Here is a 21,827-nt window from a genome sequence, read left to right as displayed (position 1 = left end):
TTTCGACTTAACATATGAAATACAATTATTCGCAGCTACATGAAGATCCATAAAACTTTTATTAATCTTTCCGAAGTGCATTTGATGATGGTCGCAATCAGTCTTCGCGCACATTATACAATTATTCCATCATCACAGCCATAGATGGCAATCATTAATTTGTTGCGATATCACATTTCAACCATCATTATTTATCAGTTACGATATGATCAAGAAATTGCACAAAGCTTGTCAAACTAAATTTGGAGTAAACATGTATTTTGTTGCCAGAATATTCCACTAAAATTATCCTTTAATTTAGTCTTTTGGCTGCTTATTCCTTGCAAAAAATCGTCTTTATATTTTGGTATGAATTAGAATCCTAATGTTTGAGACATTTCACCAAACAAAACTGAAGCACAAATTATAAAACTTGCAGATTAGGATAGAAAGTGGATTGCTGCTTTTTGCGTTCCATCTTAAACACTGGCGAATTTTTACACAGCTTACGAGATAATTTTGCATTTTGAATATTTACGAAGCAGATCCATCTGATTGTCAATGAAAGTTTTATATTGAAAAGAATAACACAAAAGTTAATATCAAAAATCATACATTAGTCTTTAAAATAGTGTTCTCCTAGAAATGCATGAAAAGAAATAGAAAATCGATCTCAGCAGTATTGCTGTTTTCTAACCTAGCTGGTTTGTCAAGAATACTAACAAACAAAGACTATACTGCAGTCACAGAGCCGCACTCTTGATTATTCAACTGTCGAAAGATGCTTTTCCAATGGTTCATCCGGCGTTAATCATCCAAAAATGGAAGTACTTCAATGAACTTCAGCACAGTTGATAGCATTACATGGAGGAGATGCATATCAGTATCAAATATTACGTCTGGGGAAAATTTAATCTTAGAAGAGCGTTGGTTTTATAAACCTCTTAAAAGAACTACGAGATAATACTGTTGCGCATTGCTTTTAAAGAAATAAACATGATCTGCATTGTGGAAGACTGAAGTGGAGCTTGAGAACTGTGCTTGTAGGCGGTGGTCCAAGTAGTGCCTGGAGGACTGAAGGGGGAGCTGAGTTTGACCTTCTAATTTGGACAGAAGAGGCCGAAACCACGGCCAGCACTAAGTGATATGAAAGTCACATTTTCACCATTTGATATGAAAACTTCAACTCGCCCATCAAAGAAGAAGCAGTATGTGATGTTAGGAGCAGTTTACTGAGCAGATAAAAAGTCCAAAAAAATTAATTTTATACGCTGTAGCTGTGGAAGGGGTTTCATTAAAAAAAATAAAGCAAATTGAATCAGTAGGGAACCATCTCTTGGGAGAAATAGAATGTAAAAGATACAGACAACTGAGATTAAGAAGCACTGAGAAAAACTAGACTCGGATTAATTTTGATTAATGTATCTTATAGATTTTGGTGAATATGAAGGGTTTCTACGATATTTAATTCACAAACTCAAGAAGTCTTTTGAACAAATTTAGCTGACCTAAAATCAAAAGCATGATTAAGGGGCCAGCAATGATTAGCAATGACTTTCTCTTTGCTGTCACGGGAATCACATTTTCAGTCTGAGATTTTAGCACTATCATAACTTGATCGGTACATGTTAAACTGTACTCTCAAGGAATATCACAATTCCAAAAAATTAAAATTTGAAGTGTACATTTTTGGGAATGAATAATGAACTTTATTAATTGAAAAACTAACTTGGAATAACTTAAAAACTGAATTTGTGAATTATCTGAGCAATGACTTATTTGAAACTACTGCAAACTAGTAACATAAAAAATTTCTCTATTATAAAATAAAAAATTCCTTACATTTTTTTTGTATATTCAAGTAGAAAGTTATTTTCTCTGTTATTAATAAAATTCGTTGTTCATAATTTAGTAACATATATAAAATGTCAGCTCTTGAGAAATTTATAATGTTTCTTGTAAGCTTGTCTTTCTCTATCGGAAAATGAAAATCTGCACTATTTTGAAAATTGTTAATATATATTAAAAAAGGTGCATAAGCGGCTATAATTTTTGTTTTCGAAATTAGATAATTGTTGATTATAAATCTTGTAATATTCTGAACTCATAGAATACAAAATTTGGAAAGGAACCAGGTGGAGGTTCTAAAACATGTCTTTTCGAGTACTCCGAAATTTCTTAAATTAGCCGTAATGCTAATAAAGATCTCCTTTAGATTTCATCATTCTAAACAGTTTCAAAACTTTGGACATGTTGTTTTGCTATTGAAGAAAAATCCAATCATATAGCAATTTAGCTGGATTTTACAGAAGGCATACAAAAATCACTGGATTATCTCTAAAAGCTCACTGAAAAGAACAGATTGCGCATTAATTATTTATGCTTGAAACCACCTTTACTACTACTATTCAGTGGCGTAAGAGCCCTAATTGGCCAAGGTCTGCAGTGCCCGAAAATCTGCTTTCTTGACCGTCCCCGGGGTGCGTAAACATAAGCGCTGAACAAGTGGTCAACTTGTCGCAGGACCCCCCCCCCCCAGTGTTTAGTCCCCAAGCGAACTTGGTACTCATTTTATCGACCCAAGTGATGGAAACCAAGGGATGAAAGGCTGAATCGACTTTGCCCAGCCCGGGAATCGAACCCCGGACCTGTGGTGCTGCTGCGCAATGCGCTAGCCACAGCGCCTCTGAAACCACCCTTAGGAATTCTTATACAGGAACAAGTGGGTAAAACTTTAGGGGGTGACAGAAGGCACCTAAATGAGCAATATTCGTCATAGAATGCATGGTCGGAAGGCAAACGGCAACTACTAGGTGGCATTGTAAATAAATGGTATAAAAAGGTCGGTCCTCGTATCCAACGGCATTTTCTACCGTGGATTATCGAGAGGATTGCTGATCATACGAACCACGAAATTTCCAGGACAATGGATTGGTCGAGGTGATCCCATAGCTTGGCCACCAAGAACACCGGATCTCCCGCGTTTGAACTTTTTTCCGTAGGGCCATATGGAAAACCTAATCTACGAGTGGCCCATTGAAATCAATATGGATCTAGTCGCCAAGATCGCCGTTGTTGTCGGCGATACTCTTAAAATGACTTGTGTCTTCGCGAAATGTGCGTCGATCCCTATCAAACTGGTGTGAAGTCTGCATGGCTGAAGGTCTTTTGAACAATTTCTATGAGCATGTTCTGTTAATAAAATATTTTCTGAAGTATCTCCTCTCATTCTTTAAATGTTAAATGTTGACTTCCATTCCGACCATACATTCTAGGACGAATATTGCTCATACAGCTGCCTTCTACCACCGTCTAAAATTTTGCCCTCTTGTTCAAATTTACCCTGTATTCGTAGTTAGGTGAAAGACAAATAATTTTCCTTTCATAATGCAATTTGGTACTCTGTAAATTTACATTACGAAAGGAAAAAACACTGATTTTCATTAGCTTCCTTTGCTGTGATGAAACATTTCTATCCAGAAAGATGTGCGCATATATTTTACTAACAGTTTAGAAAATTATTTATGAAATAGAAGATATTTATTGCTCCAGATTTTATTCTGAAGTTTGGCTTTAAATCACAATTGCAAAAAAATAAAATTATAAATAAATAAAAGTATCAAATTAAAAACTGTAATTTTTTTTTCCTTTGTTGCAGGAACAAGAATGATGAAAATTATGAAGCATCAAATTGATCCTTGCAAGGATTTTTACGAATACGCCTGCGGAAATTATCAGACATTCAAATCTGTTCCTTATACACGTAACTACTATTCACCAATCCAGGAGGCTGAAGTTACTATCCTGCGGGATATAGACAGTAAAATTTCAAGCTTCTATATTTTCTAGTAATTTTTTAATGTGTTTGTTGCAACTCTCAGGGCTACAACGTGCAGGTTACAAATAAAATAATCACAGCAGGGATTATTAATATAAAGATTTAATATGGATAACGCACACAAGCTGAAAACGTTACATTACTCTATCAAGTGCATACATATAACTGAGTGAAAAGGGAATTTCCCCGCTTAATTCGCAGTTAAAGGGAAAAAATAAGAATAAGAAAAAATAGTCCAATCAAATGCGGGGCTCTTCTGTCGACCTTCGCCGAGCCGTTATGTAATCGTCTGTCTGCAGCCGCCGTCTCCAACATTCTCCCCCTCTTTGAGTCGACTTCAGGTTGGCTCAAAGACATACAGTACCTGGTCGAAGAGATCCAATTTCTGAGGCACTTGATCACACGTCCAAATCTTGACACTTTAGCACCTTGCAGGATGTTGCTAGAGTCATTAGAGTCTGAATGCTCATCACTAGAAATAGAAGAAATAGGATTAGTAAAAGAGTTATCGTTTATGGGATTAGTGGGTGTGTCCGTTAACTGCACTTCCAGTGGAGAGATTCGCTGAATGGACGAAGCAGCGTACCAGCTTGAGTCTTCAGTTCTACAGTTCTCACCTTGCCATCTTTCCCAGTAATTAGTCGAATGACCTTAGCTAAAGGCCAATGCATCCGTTTTTTTACGTCATCTCCTATTAGTACAATTTCACCCAATCGTAGCTCTGACGATGGATCCTTCTTATTTTGGACCAGAAGGCCTAAATATTCTTTCCTAAATCTATGCCTTAAATCCTTAAGCAGTTTTTGGCGATGTCTAGCCCTTTTTCGAAGACCTTTTGAATTGCAGAAATCAACATCCGGAACACCTAAGCTACGATTCTCGACGAGAAACATGGCAGGGGAAAGTGGGATTAAATCATCCGGATTTTCGGACAGATAGGTAAGAGGTCTAGAGTTAATTATTGACTCGCAGTCGCACAATACTGGGTACAACTCCTCGGTTGTAAGAACCGCGTTACCGAGTGTCCTTCCCAACAGTTCCTTTACTACACGAACTAAACTCTCCCACCAGCCTCTTGAAAACATATCTGCCGGATTTAAATCACCTGGTACATGGTGCCAACACTGAGAAGGAATCAGTCTGTTTATTTCTTTTACTCTATTCGCAACGAAAACTGACCAATCACCACGGTTTTTAATCCACCAGAGTGCTACCGTAGAATCACTCCATGCAATAATTTTCAAATCAGGCAAGTCTGAGGCGGCGTATACTGAGTGAACCAGTCTCACGCCAATGCAACAGGCCATCAATTCTAACCGGGGTATTGTCAGAGATTTTAACGGCGCTACTCTGGATTTGGCTCTGATCAATCGAATTTTGACTCCCATAGGCGTTACAGTTATAATGTAGACACATGCACCATAGGAGCTTTTACGTACATCAACGAATAGATGCAGCTCTGAATTCTCATTTATCTCTACATATCGTGGAATACTAATTTTCGCAAGATATTTAATTTCATCCTGCCACTTCTGAAAAGTTTTCTGAATGTTATCTGGCAAGGGGTCATCCCATTTTAATTTCATAGTTCAAGCTTCCTGTAATAGTAACTTAGGTAACAAGGTAGTTGGACTCAAAAAACCCCTGCGGATCAAACATTTTATGTACCATAGCCAAAATATTGCGTTTACTTATCTCATTATCCATTGAATAATTAAGATTACATTTTAATGTATCGTTATCCAAATCCCATAAGATTCCAAGAAGAGAAGTTATACCTGAACTACGTGAAATACAATGACTTAAAACATTACTTTCCCAACCTCATAGGTTAAAACATCCCCGAACCATTACTTTTGTAGCCTTAACTATAAAATTTTCTTGCTGTTTGATATCGTGAACCCCAGTGACACAATTGTCAACATAAAACAAATACTTTAATTTTTGGGTCACATCGTCAAACTCAGCAGGGGAATTATCCAAGAGATGCTCTATCAATGCAGAGAGTTGGAACGGAGACGAACAAACGCCGAAAACCACTCTGCAATGTCTGTAAATCATAGGTTCTTCAAGAGTTGGAAGAAAAAACCTCAAATAATCTCTGTGTTCTGGGATAATACTTAACTGAAGAAATGCTTTCTCAATGTCGGATGATAAACCAACGGAATACAATCTAAACCTGTCAATTATATCAGGTATAAGTTCAATTAAATTCGGCCCTCTATTTAAACAATCATTTAGGGACGGTTGATTTCTCTCTCGGGCTGAAGCGTCGAACACCGGCCTTACCTTCATTGTCTGGCTAGTATGCTTTATAACTGGTCTATGGGGCAAATAATAACTCAAATTATCAATTTCAGTTTCAGGAACTTTTTCTATTATTTTTAGGTCTTCCCATTGCTTAAAAACTACCTTACAGTCATCTAACTGATTTTCCTCATTAATTCGTTGACACATTCTTTGATGTCTTTAAAAACTCATAGGCTTATTGTTAGGTAACAGAATTTCAGATTTAAAGGGTAGTGGCAATTCATATCGGCCATCAGGAAGAACATTTAAATTCTATTTAAATTGCTTAACGGTTTCAGAGTGAGCAAATTTACGTTTAACATCTTCAGTTGGGTCTGTTATGCCTATGGCATCTAAATTCCAGAGTACGGTTACGCTAAGATTAGCACAATGCACGAAACTACATTATTGCACAAATTATTTTATAGTAATGCTGGAATAGTAACTGAAGTAGGTTCTTTAGATAAGCTGTTTACTTTACCAATCACAGTGTATCCGAATTTAGTCTCAACTACAGTTACATCAGAGTTCAGTTTCAGAGAGCTACCAGTAATAATGTCCCCAATGGCATCTGCTCCTAAAAGCAATTCAATGTCATATTCTTTAGCTTGCAAATCAGACAAGGTAATATTTCTTTCTTTTAATTCTTTTAGGGTATTGGGATCAACTACTTTTGGAACACATCCACATATTTTGTTCTCAGAAAGTACTTCAAAGTTATGGTCATAAGTGCCCCCAAAATTTCTTAAATTAACATCAAACACTAAATGGGAATGAGGACTTGTCTCTCTCCTCCCAAACAAACCGTGTATAATGGTTTGTTTCGATTTAGGACGATGTTGCGAAAACGCGATAACCCTTTCTGAAAGATAAGATTTCTGAGAACCACTGTCCAAAATCGTACGAACTGTAAGTTGTCTACCCTCAAATACTCTTTTTAAAACAAGTGTTTGCAAATACACATTTTCATTAACAGTTGACTGATTAGAGAATACATTACTTGAAATAACAGTACTGTCAGTTTCATTTGGCTTTACAGGTTCGCCATTTGAGCACATAATGGTATAGTGAAATTTATCACATGTTAAACATTTTACTTTATTTTTGCATGCCCGTGAACTATGTCCAACTCGTAAGCAGCAAAAACAGGCGCGCTTTTGCACCAAAAGCTTTCGTTTATCTTCTAAAGACATTTTGCGAGCAGAGAAACATTCGGCAGAATTGTGGGATTTCTCACAAAAAATACAACGTAAATTTCGCCTACCTGTATCGTCTTGAACATTTACCAAGGCAGCTGCTGTAGAGCAACCCGGATCATCACAATGTTGACGCGAATGTGCAGAACGTGAAGCTCCCAACCCGGTACGAGCGAGCTTAATCATTTCCTCACTTTGCACTTCGTTTCGAAGAAAGCACAAAAGTTTATCCAAAGAACGCGCACTATCTTGCTGTGACGCATTATCTTCCATCGAGCGGCTTCTTTCCCATGCACGAAGAACAGTCTCGGGAAAACAGGACTCAACAAGTGGTTCCAAAAATTCTGCAAATTTTTCCTTAGTTCTACCGAGGCTTTCGAGTGGCATAAGCTTGCTCTCAACTAAATCATAAAGTTCAGCTAAATCTACTTTAATCCGACCAGCAGCATTTTTCATTACTATGGAAAGTAGATCCCGTACATAAATCTGAACCAAAAGTTCATCTCTCCCGAAGCGTTCTTTAAGTTGTGCAATCACCTTTGAATAGTTTTCTTTAGTTGGCGGAAAACTTGTTACCAGTCTTGACGCTTTAGAATCTGCTACCCCACATTGTAAAATATATTGAAATTTGTCTTCATCCACAACTGATAGGTCGTTGTGAATTTTCTCAAACTGGGACCAAAAAGCAAGAAAGTCTTTCGGTTCTCCACTAAATTTCCTCAATTTAAGATTTGGAAGCTTGAATTTCCTTTTTTGCTCGGTTGTTGTTCCTTCCGTAACCGAATTTCCCTTCTTTGCATTTTCTAACAGCGAACAAATCAAGCAGAACTTGTCTCGGTATTCTTCTGCTTTCAAAAAAATCTTCGGAATATTCATCTTGAAGGGCATCCTCACTTAGAAACAAATTCGAAACTTCTTATTGAGTTGTTTCCAAACGTGTGAATTTGTCTTGAATATGCCGAAACAACGTACTGACTTCGTCACTTTTTAAACTTTTGTTTTCGGTCTTCTGAGCTATATCGTTGCAGCATACCGTAAACGCTGTTCTCAGCAACTTTCGTTTTGCTTTCAAGACTTTTATATCCGTATTTCATCAAAAATATAAAGTAGAGATTCGAATCAGAAGATTGCAGTTTCGAAACCTGTCGCAGACGCCAGATTTACTATGTTGCAACTCTCAGGGCTACAACGTGCAGGTTACAAATTAAATAATCACAGCAGGGATTATTAATATAAAGATTTAATATGGATATCTCACACAAGCTGAAAACGTTACATTACTCTATCAAGTGCATACATATAACTGAGTGAAAAGGGAATTTCCCCGCTTAATTCGCAGTTAAAGAGAAAAAAATAAGAATAAGAAAAAATAGTCCAATCAAATGCGGAGCTCTTCTGTCGACCTTCGCCGAGCCGTTATGTAATCGTCTGTCTGCAGCCGCCGTCTCCAACAGTGTTGTTGTATATTACGTTCATAAAGCATATCAACTGCTGAATTAGCATAGCTGTTTATGTTATCTAACTTATCCCTATATCAAGCTTTCAGCAATTAGAATCCTAGATGTATGGCTAAACGATTAGTCGCAACAAAGTGTAATTAAAAAAAAAAAAAAAAACCTGTCTAGCTGTCAAAAAAATATTTCTTGGAAACATTACATGGACTGAAATTATCCAGACGTCAGAACATTATGAAATGTTCACAGATTTCGTTCACAGTTCCGTCATTTCCTATATTTGTAACACGGCAGACTTCCCACATAACTCTTATTCCGAATCTCAAGTTTGTTGAATTATGCATTGCCATGGCAGCTTTGATCCTTTGACTAAGATGCTGGAAGTTATGAATAATTTTGTCGTTCAAAGTATACTTTTAATACTCCCTTAGGAAAAGTCCATTGGGTTACGTAACTGTTCTAATAGTGCTGGGCAAGACTGGAGCTTCTGTTAAGTTACGTCATTGACCTTTATTTTTTGGCCAAGCCTTTGTAGATTTGTAATAATCTATAAGAGATCAACTGCAAAATATTTTATTTGCATCCATTATTGCCTGCCTCCAAAATAAAATCCATTTGTTGCAATGAAGCAACATATAGATCATATGCTTTAGTATATACAGATAGTTTCAACAATTCGATTACAAATTTGAGTAGAGATAAAGTACACTTGTATGAAGGAAAATCCCATAGCAATGCATGATCGGAAACGCTTTCCTGGTGCAGTAGTGACAATGCAAAACACAAGAAAAGATGGACTTCAACAGGGTGAGATAAAATATTTATTATGCTTAGTGCAGCAAAAACCAAGAAATGAAAACTAAACCGACAACAAAGAAATAATTAAATTTTACGACATCGAAACTACAATCACGGCCTGTGATGTAAACCTCACATCTCCAGCGAACGGAAGATGATGTTCTGGAAAGTACCTGACGTGCCCCGGACTTCGCCAACAGCTTCCACGATATGTGAAACAAGTTCCTGAGCACTATTAACGCGAGGTTATTATACCAGTGCCTTGACGTACTCCCAAATAAAGCAGTCAATGCAAGTGAGGTGTAGCGATCTTGCTGGCCAGTACACCAGACCACTCCTGCCGATTCAATGTTAAGGATAGGTTGCATTCAAGTGGAGACGCACATCGAGGCTGTTAATTTATGCAAAAATTTAACATTCTCAACATTTTAGCTGCGCGGAGCATAATAAAGACGTTTTCTCTCATGTGAATAGCATACATATATGTACTGTTCAAAATAACTGGAGTACCTAAAACATTGTAAAGCTGTCTTTTATGATGTAGGAAACTTCCATGCATACTAAACTGCTTAAATTCTTCTTGGAATGGAGGCATACAAATTCTGAAGTTATAATACATGTTTTATACATCCTTTCATGAAAAACTGTTTCAACTTCATGAGAAACGCTTCAAGGAAAACAGGATCTCAGTCTGTACTTCACCTCAGACTACATTATTCAATAATATTTAAGTCAATTTGCAGCTCAGAGAAGTTGGATAACTTCATTTTCATAGCCTTCAAGCCATCATTACACAATATGACTTCAGAGAATGGGAACATTATTGCCTTGAAAGATGCAGTTATCGGTAGTAAGCTGTCTGCACCATTTCAATGGATAGAATCTCTTTAAACAGACATAGAGCAATGGAGTCACGGCCATTTATTCTTCCTTCTAAAACAATAACTGGATTTGTTTCAAGCCCTGATATGACAGCTGAAAACACAATTGAATCATAACTGCGTTTTACTGTAGAAAACGAAGATTTTGGACCGTTAGCGTTAGCGTTACATACACATAAATCTATCCTGAAGTGAGAAATAAATTCATTAGAAAAATTCCTTTGATCAGCATTTCAAGTTTTACTTTCCTGAAAACACTGTAGTGTATATATTTTCAATATTATAAATCAAAAACAATTTTATATCATTTCCTGCACACAAATTCAAAATTATTTCTTTTAAATTTTTTATTCATTTCGTTCTCAAAATAAATAAAAAATTCCTAAAATTCAAATTATTAAACAATAAGTTCATTTCTAAAATAATTCCAGAATTTTTAATTTTGAGTCAAAGGATTTTTCTAACAATGATTCAAGAATACATTAGTCATATTAATGTTTTAATAACTTTTCCTAAATAAAATAATTACGAATCATAAAATTCGTAGCTTAATTTTATTAAATATAATTATGAAAAATTAAATCTTTCGACACTATAAAATTTTAATCAGTTTCATAAAATAATGCTTTATTTTTAAAATCCAATTATAATAAGAACTGTATGTTAAAATTTCAAAATAATAATAATGATTAGCAAATGCTATACAATTATAAACATTTCTAGATGCATCAATTAAAACTTTATTTATAAAACATCTGATGTAAAATTTTTAAATCCGTTTATTATTTTAGCACTATTTGAGATTTGTTTCACTGAAGTTACTATAATTTACCACATTATGATGGAAAGAAGAAAATTATCAAGTTATATTATGGATAAATATCCGTTGGATTTAGTAAACAGAAATTGGACAGATAATTGATTGAAACAGAAATCTAAACACCAGAAAATTGATAAAACAGCCCCTACAGTAACGAATAATTGAAATTACAGAATTAAAACCATAAATAAACTTAAAAGTTTAAAAAAAATCTAAAATAATTTTGAGTAGACCGAGTCTAATAAACAAATCCATAGAAATACAAGTAATTTTTCACATGAAAAATTGAGACAAAAACCTAGAAAAACATAGAAAATAGAAGAGTTAGTTCTCAAACTTACAATAGTGAAGAAACAATTGTCTTGAAAATTAATTAATTCGACATGACTAGTAGGATAAGAATTGTGTAAACTCTAATGTATGCTAAATAATTAAATTAATATCAAATTTTGAACTTATTAACAACTGATTTTGAACTGATTAAACTTTTAACGCAGCATTAAACATTGTGTTGTAAAAAATGAATAAAATACAAAAGGAAAAAAAAACATGATGTATCTGGCTTAAAAATCCGAAAAGCAGCCACAATGCCAACCACCTGCATCCCACCAGAAAATTAAGTTCCACTACAGTACAGTTCGGTCCAGTTCAATGAACGAAAAAGTTGAAGTGCTTAATGTCAAAATTAATTTATTTTCTAATTTCATAAAAAGTGCTAGTGTTTATATAATTTTGAAGAAATTTATAAAATATTAGAGATAAAAAGATAAATTCATAAATAACGCGTGGTATTAAAAATGCGTGATATAAAAATGATATATGATCTAGAAAGGGCTGCGACTAGTAACTGTGACCAAATATTATTGGACGTGAACAATCTTAGAGTCAGTAGCTTAGATTAACGTTACAGATTACAGGTAACATAAAAGAGAGAAAAGGTTGAAAACAAAATAAATTACCGAATATTGCAGAATATAAAACACACTCAAGAGAGCTTCTTTGAGACTTAGAAGCTGAAATAGTCCCAATTTGCGAGTAAAAGAAATAGATAATTTAAGAGTCTATTCAGAATTAGAACTAGTGCAGGAATTTTTACAGGAATGCCTAATTCAACTATGTTTAGAACCTCCAGACAACACTGACATAATGTTTTAGGTGTAACCTATCATGAAAAACTGCAGTTTAGTGGTGAAAATAATTTTTAGATTAACAACTCTAGTTTAGCTAGTTGTTTCTGATGAATTTATGTGGAATTACACCATGTTTTAGTATTTCAATTAATAAACTAAGCTCTTTCGTAAAGTCATTACTGTTATTACAAATGTTTTTATTCTTTTGGCTTGATCAATCACAATGTTAGGAATAATTTTTTTGGAGATGTTGAATTTCTAAATAATTAGTTTAACAGGTTTGAAACTGAAAAGTCTTCTTTTCTCAAATAAAATAATATTGCTGTGTTTGTAATTGTAGGCCTAAATAATGGGTGTCATCTTTGTAAGTTTTATTGAGTTTAAAGCATTTATGATAGATGCCTTGTTTTTTAAATTTCATTGCAATTAATAATGGCAGTGAGTTCATTTATGTAGTACAAATCCATGTAAGTAAAGATGAACTGTTCTAATTTATCGAAATTATTAATAAAATTACATTCATTAACGAAGAGAAAAAAGTTACAGATGGCAGTTGAATAGTTAGTGCCCTTATGAATACCGTTAATTTGCAGAATTATTTTATTTTAATACTTCATAAATTGAGAAAAGTGTTATTTTAGATCAAAGTTCCAATTATTTAAATGAATCATATCTTTAATGATAGAAAAATCGAACGTAAAGCTCTAATAAACTATTGTAAATTTCATTAAGTGACAAGGTGATGTACAAGTTATCAGAATCATAGCAGTTAGTATTGCAAATTCATTGTTTGTTAACGGTTTTAATAACTTTTTGATAATTCGTTATCAAAAATCCATTTCTTATGTAATTCAGTATTAGATTGTTTCTGTACCTCAATATAAATTTTTTGAGAATTTTGGTGAAATTAATATCAATCACGTTTTTGCATTTGGATTTTTATGAAATTCTGATTGTGCATACAAACTGGTGAATTTATGATAGTAAGGCTTACTCGTAATTTTAAGTTTGTTGTGAAATGCTCTAAATCTATTAATAAGTGTGTTTCCTTGTTGTTTAGAGATCTGGGAAGTAATTTTATTATTTAGTTCATTTTTAATAATTTTTTATAGAATTGTTTACAAATAATACTGAAACTGTTGTTAGCTTTCTCAATAGGGGTAATAATAAATTGTATTTTAAGCCCTTCTATATTTTTTAAGGTCCTTGTAGTTAAAATTGATGCTACTTTTATGATTGAATTGAAATTTATTGATATTCTTAATGCCTCTGTAAAAATGATGTTTACGTTGTTCAGAAGAACTGAATGGATGGCTGTAATTGTAGCTGGAGGTAATAATGACTTGGTCAAGGTTTTATGTAATCTTTTTAAGACATATGCGTTTTCTAGAATTGTAGTTAATTCTGAACTTGATGCCTAATTTTATGAAATCTTTAAGCTTTTTGTTTTCGATAACGTTAAGATCTCCGGTAAAAATGTGTTTGGGATGTTGGTCAACGTAATTCTCAAAGCAGCATTCAGAGCAGAAGCAAGGTGGGTTAATAGCTGAATCCCCGTTATAGTTGGTGACGATACTACTTAATTTTTTATTGCACTTGAAGCGAATTTGATGTTTGTGTCACCAATTGGAAAATATTTTTGGTATTTTTTTAGTATTTTACTAAATTCAATAAAGTTAGGATACATAAAATCAATTTAACAACGGTTAATATTTTCAGCTTCAGATTTACGGCTTCGCTATCGAATGAGATCTTTAGCCAGGTGAGGTATTGTTTCAAAAAGTTATAATAAGAGGTACTGTTATTTAAAAAATTGCCAAGTACGAGTAATTCCTAGTTTCTCAATGTGAAGGTAATTTTTTTCAGTTTCTTCAAATTCTTGCTTTAAGTAATTAATAATTTACTGTGTATAAGTCAGATGATGATGCATAAACCTTTGCACCTTTTTTCCACTGCTTCAGAGCAAAACAAATCCCTGTTCTTGAATTGTTGCTAGTTACATAAGTACCTTTCTGAAAGGGTTAAACTGAGTTTCATGTCACAAATTCTGATATTATCGTTAGCTGAAGCATTATGCAGCTTTACATCAGAATAATAAGAGGATGATTAATTTTGAAATGAAATCGTGTTGAAAACATTTATTATGAGTAGTTAGTATTTCTAGGATGAAAAAGAAAAACTGTAGAGATATTCGGTTTCTTCGAAGCAGGAAAGATGAAAAATGAGCAATGCCCTCGCCGGGACTCGAACCACGGACCTTTCGAATATGAGCCGAGCGTGCTAACCACTACACCACGAAGGCATACTAAGAAGGCGGGAGAAATACCTTATATACTTCCCCTTTTAAAGGGCGACTGCAGATTAGGAGATCCAATCGCCAAATTCTGGTGGTGAAGAATCATCATTCACCACATTTTGTTTTTTAGTTCGGGCGCCACTTGTAAGATCTGTCTCTTCTATTCCATATAAACCAAATTAGATCCTACAATGAACCTGGCGAATTCTAGCAGACGTGTGAATGAAATACCAGGACATAAGAAGAGTGAAAACCTTTATTAATTCAACTCAGAAAAGAAAGGCTCAGACTTCGTGCTTTACAATAACACCGATCACGTGTGGTGAAACTTAAACGTAGAATATAAATAAATTCACATCGAAAATAGAATAGCACTGGATTAGCACGTTAAGTTACGTTTAACTTAGGTTGACTCAACAAAACCTAGCAGGCGTGACGATAATCCGAAATGGCCAAGGGTGTACTAGCGTAACAGTGAGATAGCAATGAAACGTGCGCTGGGTAGCAAAAACACGCTCTGAATAAACTCAGAGATTCACTCGTTTAAATACTCACTTCACTTAAATTTAAATTTACATCCTGGCGAGGAAATGCGAGGGGAACTTGAGGAGTTCAGGAAAGGTATCAAACTTAAAATAATTTTTTATGTAAAATAAGAGAAACCCTACAAAATAACCAAATTAAAAAGGAGATGGGTTGCTGCTAGTTAAAATGAATATTTTAGCTATTTTTTATCTTATATATGTATGGGATTATCATTTACTTAAGTCAATTTCATATATTACCAGTTGTAATGTTTATTTCACATTTTATCATCTTTTCATTCCATCTTAGTGAATTCATAAATAAATTAGATTAGTTTATACTTATCTCGCGCCAGTGGCGTAGCGGGGAGGGCAAGGGGGTGTATGATGCCCCGGGCGTTGCTCGCAGAAGAGCGCCAAATGGTCTCCAAACAAGATTTTCATCATATTACTGTATTTATTTTTTCGGGGGGAGGGGCGCCAAAAAGGTATTTTGCCCCGGGCGCCAGTTATGTTCGCTACTCTACTGGCTCGTGCTTTATCTTTGTATAACTCTGCATACATATATATTACAATATATTTCACATATTATTTTCTATTTTATATTGCATATTCAAATTTAATTTTATTAGAATGATAGTAAATGTTTTAAGTATTTTAGTGTTCCTCTGTTTGTAGTGTTTCACGTTCAAAACCGAAATGGAGCAATGAACCCCAAAACTTTAAAAATTGAAATTCTTTTCGAGTTGGGTTATAATGTAATTCGACAGCAAACGTTTATCTTATGATCTGGACAAGAGTTAATATTACTTTTTTAAGAAGAGACTAGAAAAATTTGCATGCTTTGCAATATATGCCCGTTTTCTCAGTTTATGTGCTACACGTCTTTACTTGGCTATGCGGCCCAGGAGCTGCGAGTAATTGGGCATAGCTCTTCTAACAATAAGGATAAACTTACGCAGGTAAAAAAATTAGAACTGCTAAAATTTATGCTAATAATATAAATTTTTTTTATTATATTTGAGTTTGTTTGTCTTGTTTCAGAAGTATTGGTAATGCCATCTACAGTAGAAGAAAGTCATACTTTAAGGAAAATTAAAAGGTTCTATAATTTCTGCATGAATGCAGGTATGTTTTTCTGCTTAGTTGCTTTTGATCTGAGAATTGTGAAACATTTTTGGAAATTTAGTTATAAATTTGTTTATTATGAGATGAAGCGATCGAAGAAAGCCAATAGACCATTTTTTTGTCTCTTTTAGCATCTGTTTTAATATAACTGATGCAGTAATCAAAATTTTAAAACTGAATTCATGATAATGATATTAAAATAATTTTCATTCAAATGCATCGTTTAGATTGAGATCACTGTACATAGAAGTCCAGAGATATTACAGCGTAGTGCGTTCTCATGTGTTTCAGCGTTTTCAAATCTGTAGAATTAAAATCTTCCAATGTCTGAGTGTATGATACCGTTTAATACTGGTAATTCAATCCGTAAATCTTAGAGAACAACTGGGTGTTATCATGTACGGAGTTTAACACAGGGTGTGTTGTATTTTTAAATTTAACATAAACGATTAAGAGGAACTGTGCTCAACTCAAAGCAAACGATGCAAACGGGATGTGAAACTATTTTGCATTGTTATGATAAAAACTTTATTTTTAATAAAGACTTCTTTTCAGAACAACGTGATCGTCAACAAAATTATTCCTTGGCAGTGTGGTTCTCTGACATCGAACTGTCGGTGAATAACATTGCAGGAGCCATCTTGGGAATGGAAACCAGCAGCGTTTCATGGCAGCAACTCGTATCTAGGTTGGAAGAGTATCAGATTCATACGATTTTTGAGCCCTCGTTTGAACGTCCGGATGACTTGCCCATCGACAAAATAGTAAGGAACGTTTTTTTTCCTTGGAAATCGATATCCAGTTTTCCAAGATTTAGCGTACAATTTTTTTGAAACTTTTAATTACCAGGAATATGCATAATTTTGCTGTATTTCCAGGAATACAGTTAAAGAAATTATTTCTCTGAGTGATCAAAATGCTTTCAACTTATTCTTCAATGTAATGTAAACAAACTTAAATAACAATTACGCCCAAAGAAGAAGAATGAAGTAAGTATTTGAAGTTTGTAGCTGTGAGGAAGGAACAAAAAGTGATGTGTTTTCATATCATTGAGCAAAATTGATCCTACAGCAAAACAAAACGAAATTGGTTGAAGTTGTCCACCTGTGATATCATTCATACAGTTTTAAGTCAGTTTATTGAGACACCTATAGGTATTAGCCCCAAAGACGATGAGATTTAAGCGTTAGTTTTGCTACTTTATGTTACCAAAAATTAACATTGGTTACAAGAGTTTGATTATAATTTTACTTACCGAACACAACAACAAGAGTTTGATTATAATTTTACTTACCGAAAATTACTTATGTAACAAACAGCAAAAATTAAAAACAAGAAGAAATTTGGCATTTAGCTTCAAATTTGGGGTTTCAGAAAGACTGCAATAATTATATGTAGTGCATATTTCTATTAGGGCAAAAATATAATATGCACATCCTTTCCAACGAAAGGAGGAACATTATTAAGGGCCATAACTTCTAACGCAAGAATAAATATTATTTAAGGGAACACAATTTCTTATCGTGAGAATGAGTATCGTTTATATTAAACTTTTGAAAAATTTTGAAAGGTTAAAAACTATTTGTTCCAACTCAATGATTTTGCGTTTTGCACTTTTCATCTTATTCTTTATTATTATTATTATTTTATTGTTTAAGTATTTAGATAAATTTTTAAATTTTATTTTTCTCACGCAACGCTCTCCGAAAGGTGTTGTAGTTGGAAAAGACTTATTACGTATGCGTTTTGGCTCGAATTCAAATTCTGCTCAGAGTGTAGGATATTTGTAATTGTAGCGTCCTACTAAATGGCAGCATTTGAAAATCAATCCGAAAGTCCTGCCGTCACGTTTATTTTAAGGGACTGGGAATAAGGACTTAACTTCCACCCTGTAGGTTCTATCGATAACCCTGACTTCTGTACCTCTGAGTGAACGTTTACTGAACTGTGATACCTGTCAAAGCCAATCGCATCGAACTAGTTCGCATGGGCTAATTATATCGTCACAAACAAGAAAGAACAAAGGTATATTCCCAATATTATTAAGAACTTATGCATCGCAAAACTACAGAACCGTATGTCTATTTGATATAATCATGTACAGGATTATATCGCTTTTTTTAAGACTGAAGTAACCGTAGTCATCATCTACTTAACTTGTATACACTAATTCGTATATTTTCCCAGTTTTTTGTAAAACTGTGTTTAACTTGTATGATTAACGTCGCAAATATTGCAACTGTAATGCGTATGAAATTCCTAGCTCTTTTGTATGAACATTTTCACCATAACTGTAATACGTTATGTGGCGACTGACGGATTGGACATAGTGTCAGGGACTAAGAAGAGTGAGACGACGCGAATGAACTTTCGGTCTCATTTTACGACGCTTGAAGTATAATTTTATACATGACTCTTCTGTGAATATTTTTATATTTATTGAAATGGTAAGTCGGTGTATTATTAGCATTTTATTAACAGTGAACTAATGGATACACTTCATGAATATCATATACTATACACTTATATATGAATTATAGTCTTGTTCTTAGTGTCTATTAATACTTCTACTCAGCAGCCGAAAACTGTGTTGTTTGTTATTACTTGCTGTTCTGTTACGTAAGTGATGTGTGTTTATTAAAATATGCTTGCTTGTTTGTGGACTATAACTTATCAATAAGTTATCCTCTATTTAACTTGTGTATATTGAATCTTACCGTCTTTCATGTTGATTATGAAAAAACATGTTTTATTTCAAAAATTAAAGTTGTACTATATACTTGTTTTATCGTATTGCTATCATTTTGTTTTCAGCTATTAACAATTAATTAATCCGTTTTCTGTAATTTAAAGCTGAAAACATTGTAATCCTGTCTGACAATTAGCCAACACATGACTCTCATTATATGAGAGCTCGTCAATAGCTGCTGTATAATTTTCATCGCGGCATTCAGTAGTATTTTCGCATGAGTCGCTTGTTATTACTGGTACAGTACCAAAAAGGATACATGTGATTATTAGGGCTATCTGTACAACGAAGGATGACTTTAAAATGGACTCATAGTTTAAAATGGACTCACTGTAGTGAAATCTACGCAAACATCTATACGAACAACTCGTTCGCCAAGACTAGAATACGAATCAAACTACAAATGTTCAGTGGCCTTATTCAGCCATTGTAGAGATGGCGTCAAAAGGCGTTCATTTTTCTTATCTTACTGCTGGCTTCTCGTTCATCATTTGCATTTCTACACTGAAGAAGAAGGTTCTATATATAAACCTTCGAAACTAGTCCTGCAAATGCTTGAACATTACGCTGATCCTAGTTGCTTTAACTCCTCCGATAGTTTGCTGGGTGCATTTGTCAAAAATTGAAGATTCTGCTTTAAACTGGAAAATTAATTTATTCTATTTTTTGTTTTCTATTAAATGTAAAACATCTCAACCGCATAACTCTTGTTGGAAAGCTTAGACAATTTCTTAGATTTCATATTTTCAGTTTTTGTGAAACTCTTACGCATTTCTGTTAATTAATTATTTCTTTTAGGTTGTGGATTGTCCAGTTCCTTTTTTCGAACCAGAAGTGTATTTGAATGTTAACGCAAGTGATTATTCTTATCAGTTAACAATATACAAAGAAGTAATGGATAAAGCCTTAGAGCTTTTGTTCATCGATAAATCTAGAAGGCTCGAATTTATGAAGGATATTTTATCGATTGAAGAAGATATCGCAAGTGCTGCTGTGGTAAATATAGAATTAGCTGTCATCAGTTTTTGTTTATTCCTATCTGTTACTTAAAATTATTAATTAAAAATTGCAGCGCTTTTATTTTTTTACACCAACGCCAATCGAGTAATATAATGTATCAAATAAATAAAAGTAATAGATATTAGAAATTTACTTAAAATATATTCAGTAATTGGTAAATGCAAATATTATTTTTATGTATAAATTTTAAGCTTAAAGTGCCACGAACATGATATTTAAGTGCTACGAACATGATATTTAATAAATAAAGGTAACACACAAAACGTTAAAAAACACCTCTTTAGGCGTAATGTGAAATCTGAAAGCTTTCAGATTCCCCCCTTTTTAAATCGTTTAGTTTGTTAATTAGTAGAAGACAAATTAAACTTGGAAATTAAATATTATACGCTCAGCAGAATGGCAAGACACTGCCGGAAGATAAAGCTATTTTATGTCTGGCAGTGGCAACGCATTGTTTATAAATCGCCGAGTTCGTTATTTAAAAAAAAAAAAAAAAAAAAAACCTGTAAATTTGTGGACAATTTCTTTAATATTAAGTAATGAAAAACCTGTGTTATGTATGTATGGTTGTTTATTTGTTTTCCACATCGTGGAAAAACGGCGCACATATTAGCACTAAATTTTAAGCATACATAGTTCTTCTTCTGAACATGTGCACCTCGAAGTCAAAATTTTAAATTTCGATATTTTATTTTTATTTTTTATTTCATGCGAACTTAATTGATTGATTAAGAAACTCATCAATTTAAAAGCAATGTGTTGCCAATCAACAAAGCTTAAGTTATTTGCCGTTCAAATGTAATCAACAAACTCAGTGACTTAAAAGAAATACGTTGCCCTTCTGTAAAGCTTAAGATGTTAAATTTTTTTCCAAGATTTAATTTGTCTGTGAATTTTTTAACAAGATAAGTGGTCCAAGGGTTCTTCATCTCTTTTGTTATTAATCACTAGCTGCACCAGTGAATGGACTCATTAAAATCATCACATAATTTTCTTTATTGTAAAATTTATATTAAACTCCTAAATGCTTAAGCGTCTAGAAAAATAAATAAAAAACAAATTCTGAATTTCTAATTCGGACTGCGGGGATATACATATATTCGGGAAGAGGACAATGTCTGTTCAAATTCTGGTAGTTCTAGGAGGTCACCGTGTTTTCATAATGCATTCTCACATATATACGGAGTTTTCACAATTCATGAATGGAGTAAACTTCATGAAATCGAGCTATTCTTTTTAAATATCTCTGCTTATTACTAACAATAATAAGTTTTCTTATAGTTCATAAATATTTCACAGTGAGAACATATACCTATAACTCTCAGGGCAACGTTTTACAGATCAGCAAATCTCGAATTCGGGAAAAAATCAGTCCCCTGTCATTCAGCCACTAGTTGAAAGTTCTAAGAAATGGAATAAGGGCATGTGAAAAGAATGCCTTTAATTCTTTTATTACTTGAATTTTATTTCGATTAAATTATTCCATAATACAAATTAAGAAATTAAATTACTAATTAATAGCAAATCATGATGTTGAATAGTTTCATGAAATCGGTCTATTCTTGTGTGCAAAATGCAATTGCGTTTTAAAAATAAAATTATTGCTTGTTGCCGGAGAATCGCATTTAAGGGGCAAGATCGTCATGCGGTTCGCAAGATCCAGTTAAAGAGCCTTCAGAGTCTCATGCGGCTAGCGAACTGCAGTTTGGCCATGCCTGAAAAGTA

The 21,827-nt window shown here is 33.8% G+C and overlaps 1 protein-coding gene, 1 long non-coding RNA gene and 1 other non-coding gene across 7 annotated transcripts in view; 1 reads left to right on the top strand and 2 right to left on the bottom strand.

Moving 5' to 3' along the window:
* LOC118202700 (endothelin-converting enzyme 2-like) overlaps nt 1-21,827 on the top strand; it is a 161,579-nt gene that overhangs the window by 19,382 nt on the left and 120,370 nt on the right. For all 4 annotated transcript variants that reach the window (XR_015042987.1, XR_015042986.1, XM_085823470.1 and 1 more), the window contains exons 5-8: nt 3,638-3,799; nt 16,250-16,333; nt 16,889-17,097; nt 19,881-20,078. Coding sequence is in view for 2 of the 4 variants with exons in the window: in XM_085823464.1 (XP_085679590.1) it covers nt 3,638-3,799; nt 16,250-16,333; nt 16,889-17,097; nt 19,881-20,078 (653 nt within the window). In the remaining 2 variants the exon portion in view is untranslated. The remainder of the gene's footprint in view (nt 1-3,637; nt 3,800-16,249; nt 16,334-16,888; nt 17,098-19,880; nt 20,079-21,827) is intronic.
* LOC146999403 (uncharacterized) overlaps nt 3,910-21,827 on the bottom strand; it is a 131,281-nt gene continuing 113,363 nt past the window's right edge. For both annotated transcript variants that reach the window (XR_015042994.1, XR_015042999.1), the window contains exon 3: nt 3,910-4,289. This is a non-coding gene — a long non-coding RNA (uncharacterized LOC146999403). The remainder of the gene's footprint in view (nt 4,290-21,827) is intronic.
* TRNAM-CAU (transfer RNA methionine (anticodon CAU)) lies at nt 14,615-14,687 on the bottom strand. The gene has a single exon. It is a non-coding gene; the product is annotated as a tRNA-Met (tRNA).

The sequence above is a fragment of the Stegodyphus dumicola genome, chromosome 1 (assembly GCF_044657685.1).
Source record: "Stegodyphus dumicola isolate Sdum_Otavi_A_Nest chromosome 1, ASM4465768v1".
NCBI lineage: Eukaryota > Metazoa > Arthropoda > Arachnida > Araneae > Eresidae > Stegodyphus > Stegodyphus dumicola.
The sequence above is the reverse complement of the archived record's forward strand: the minus strand, read 5'-3'. Positions and strand labels throughout refer to the sequence as shown.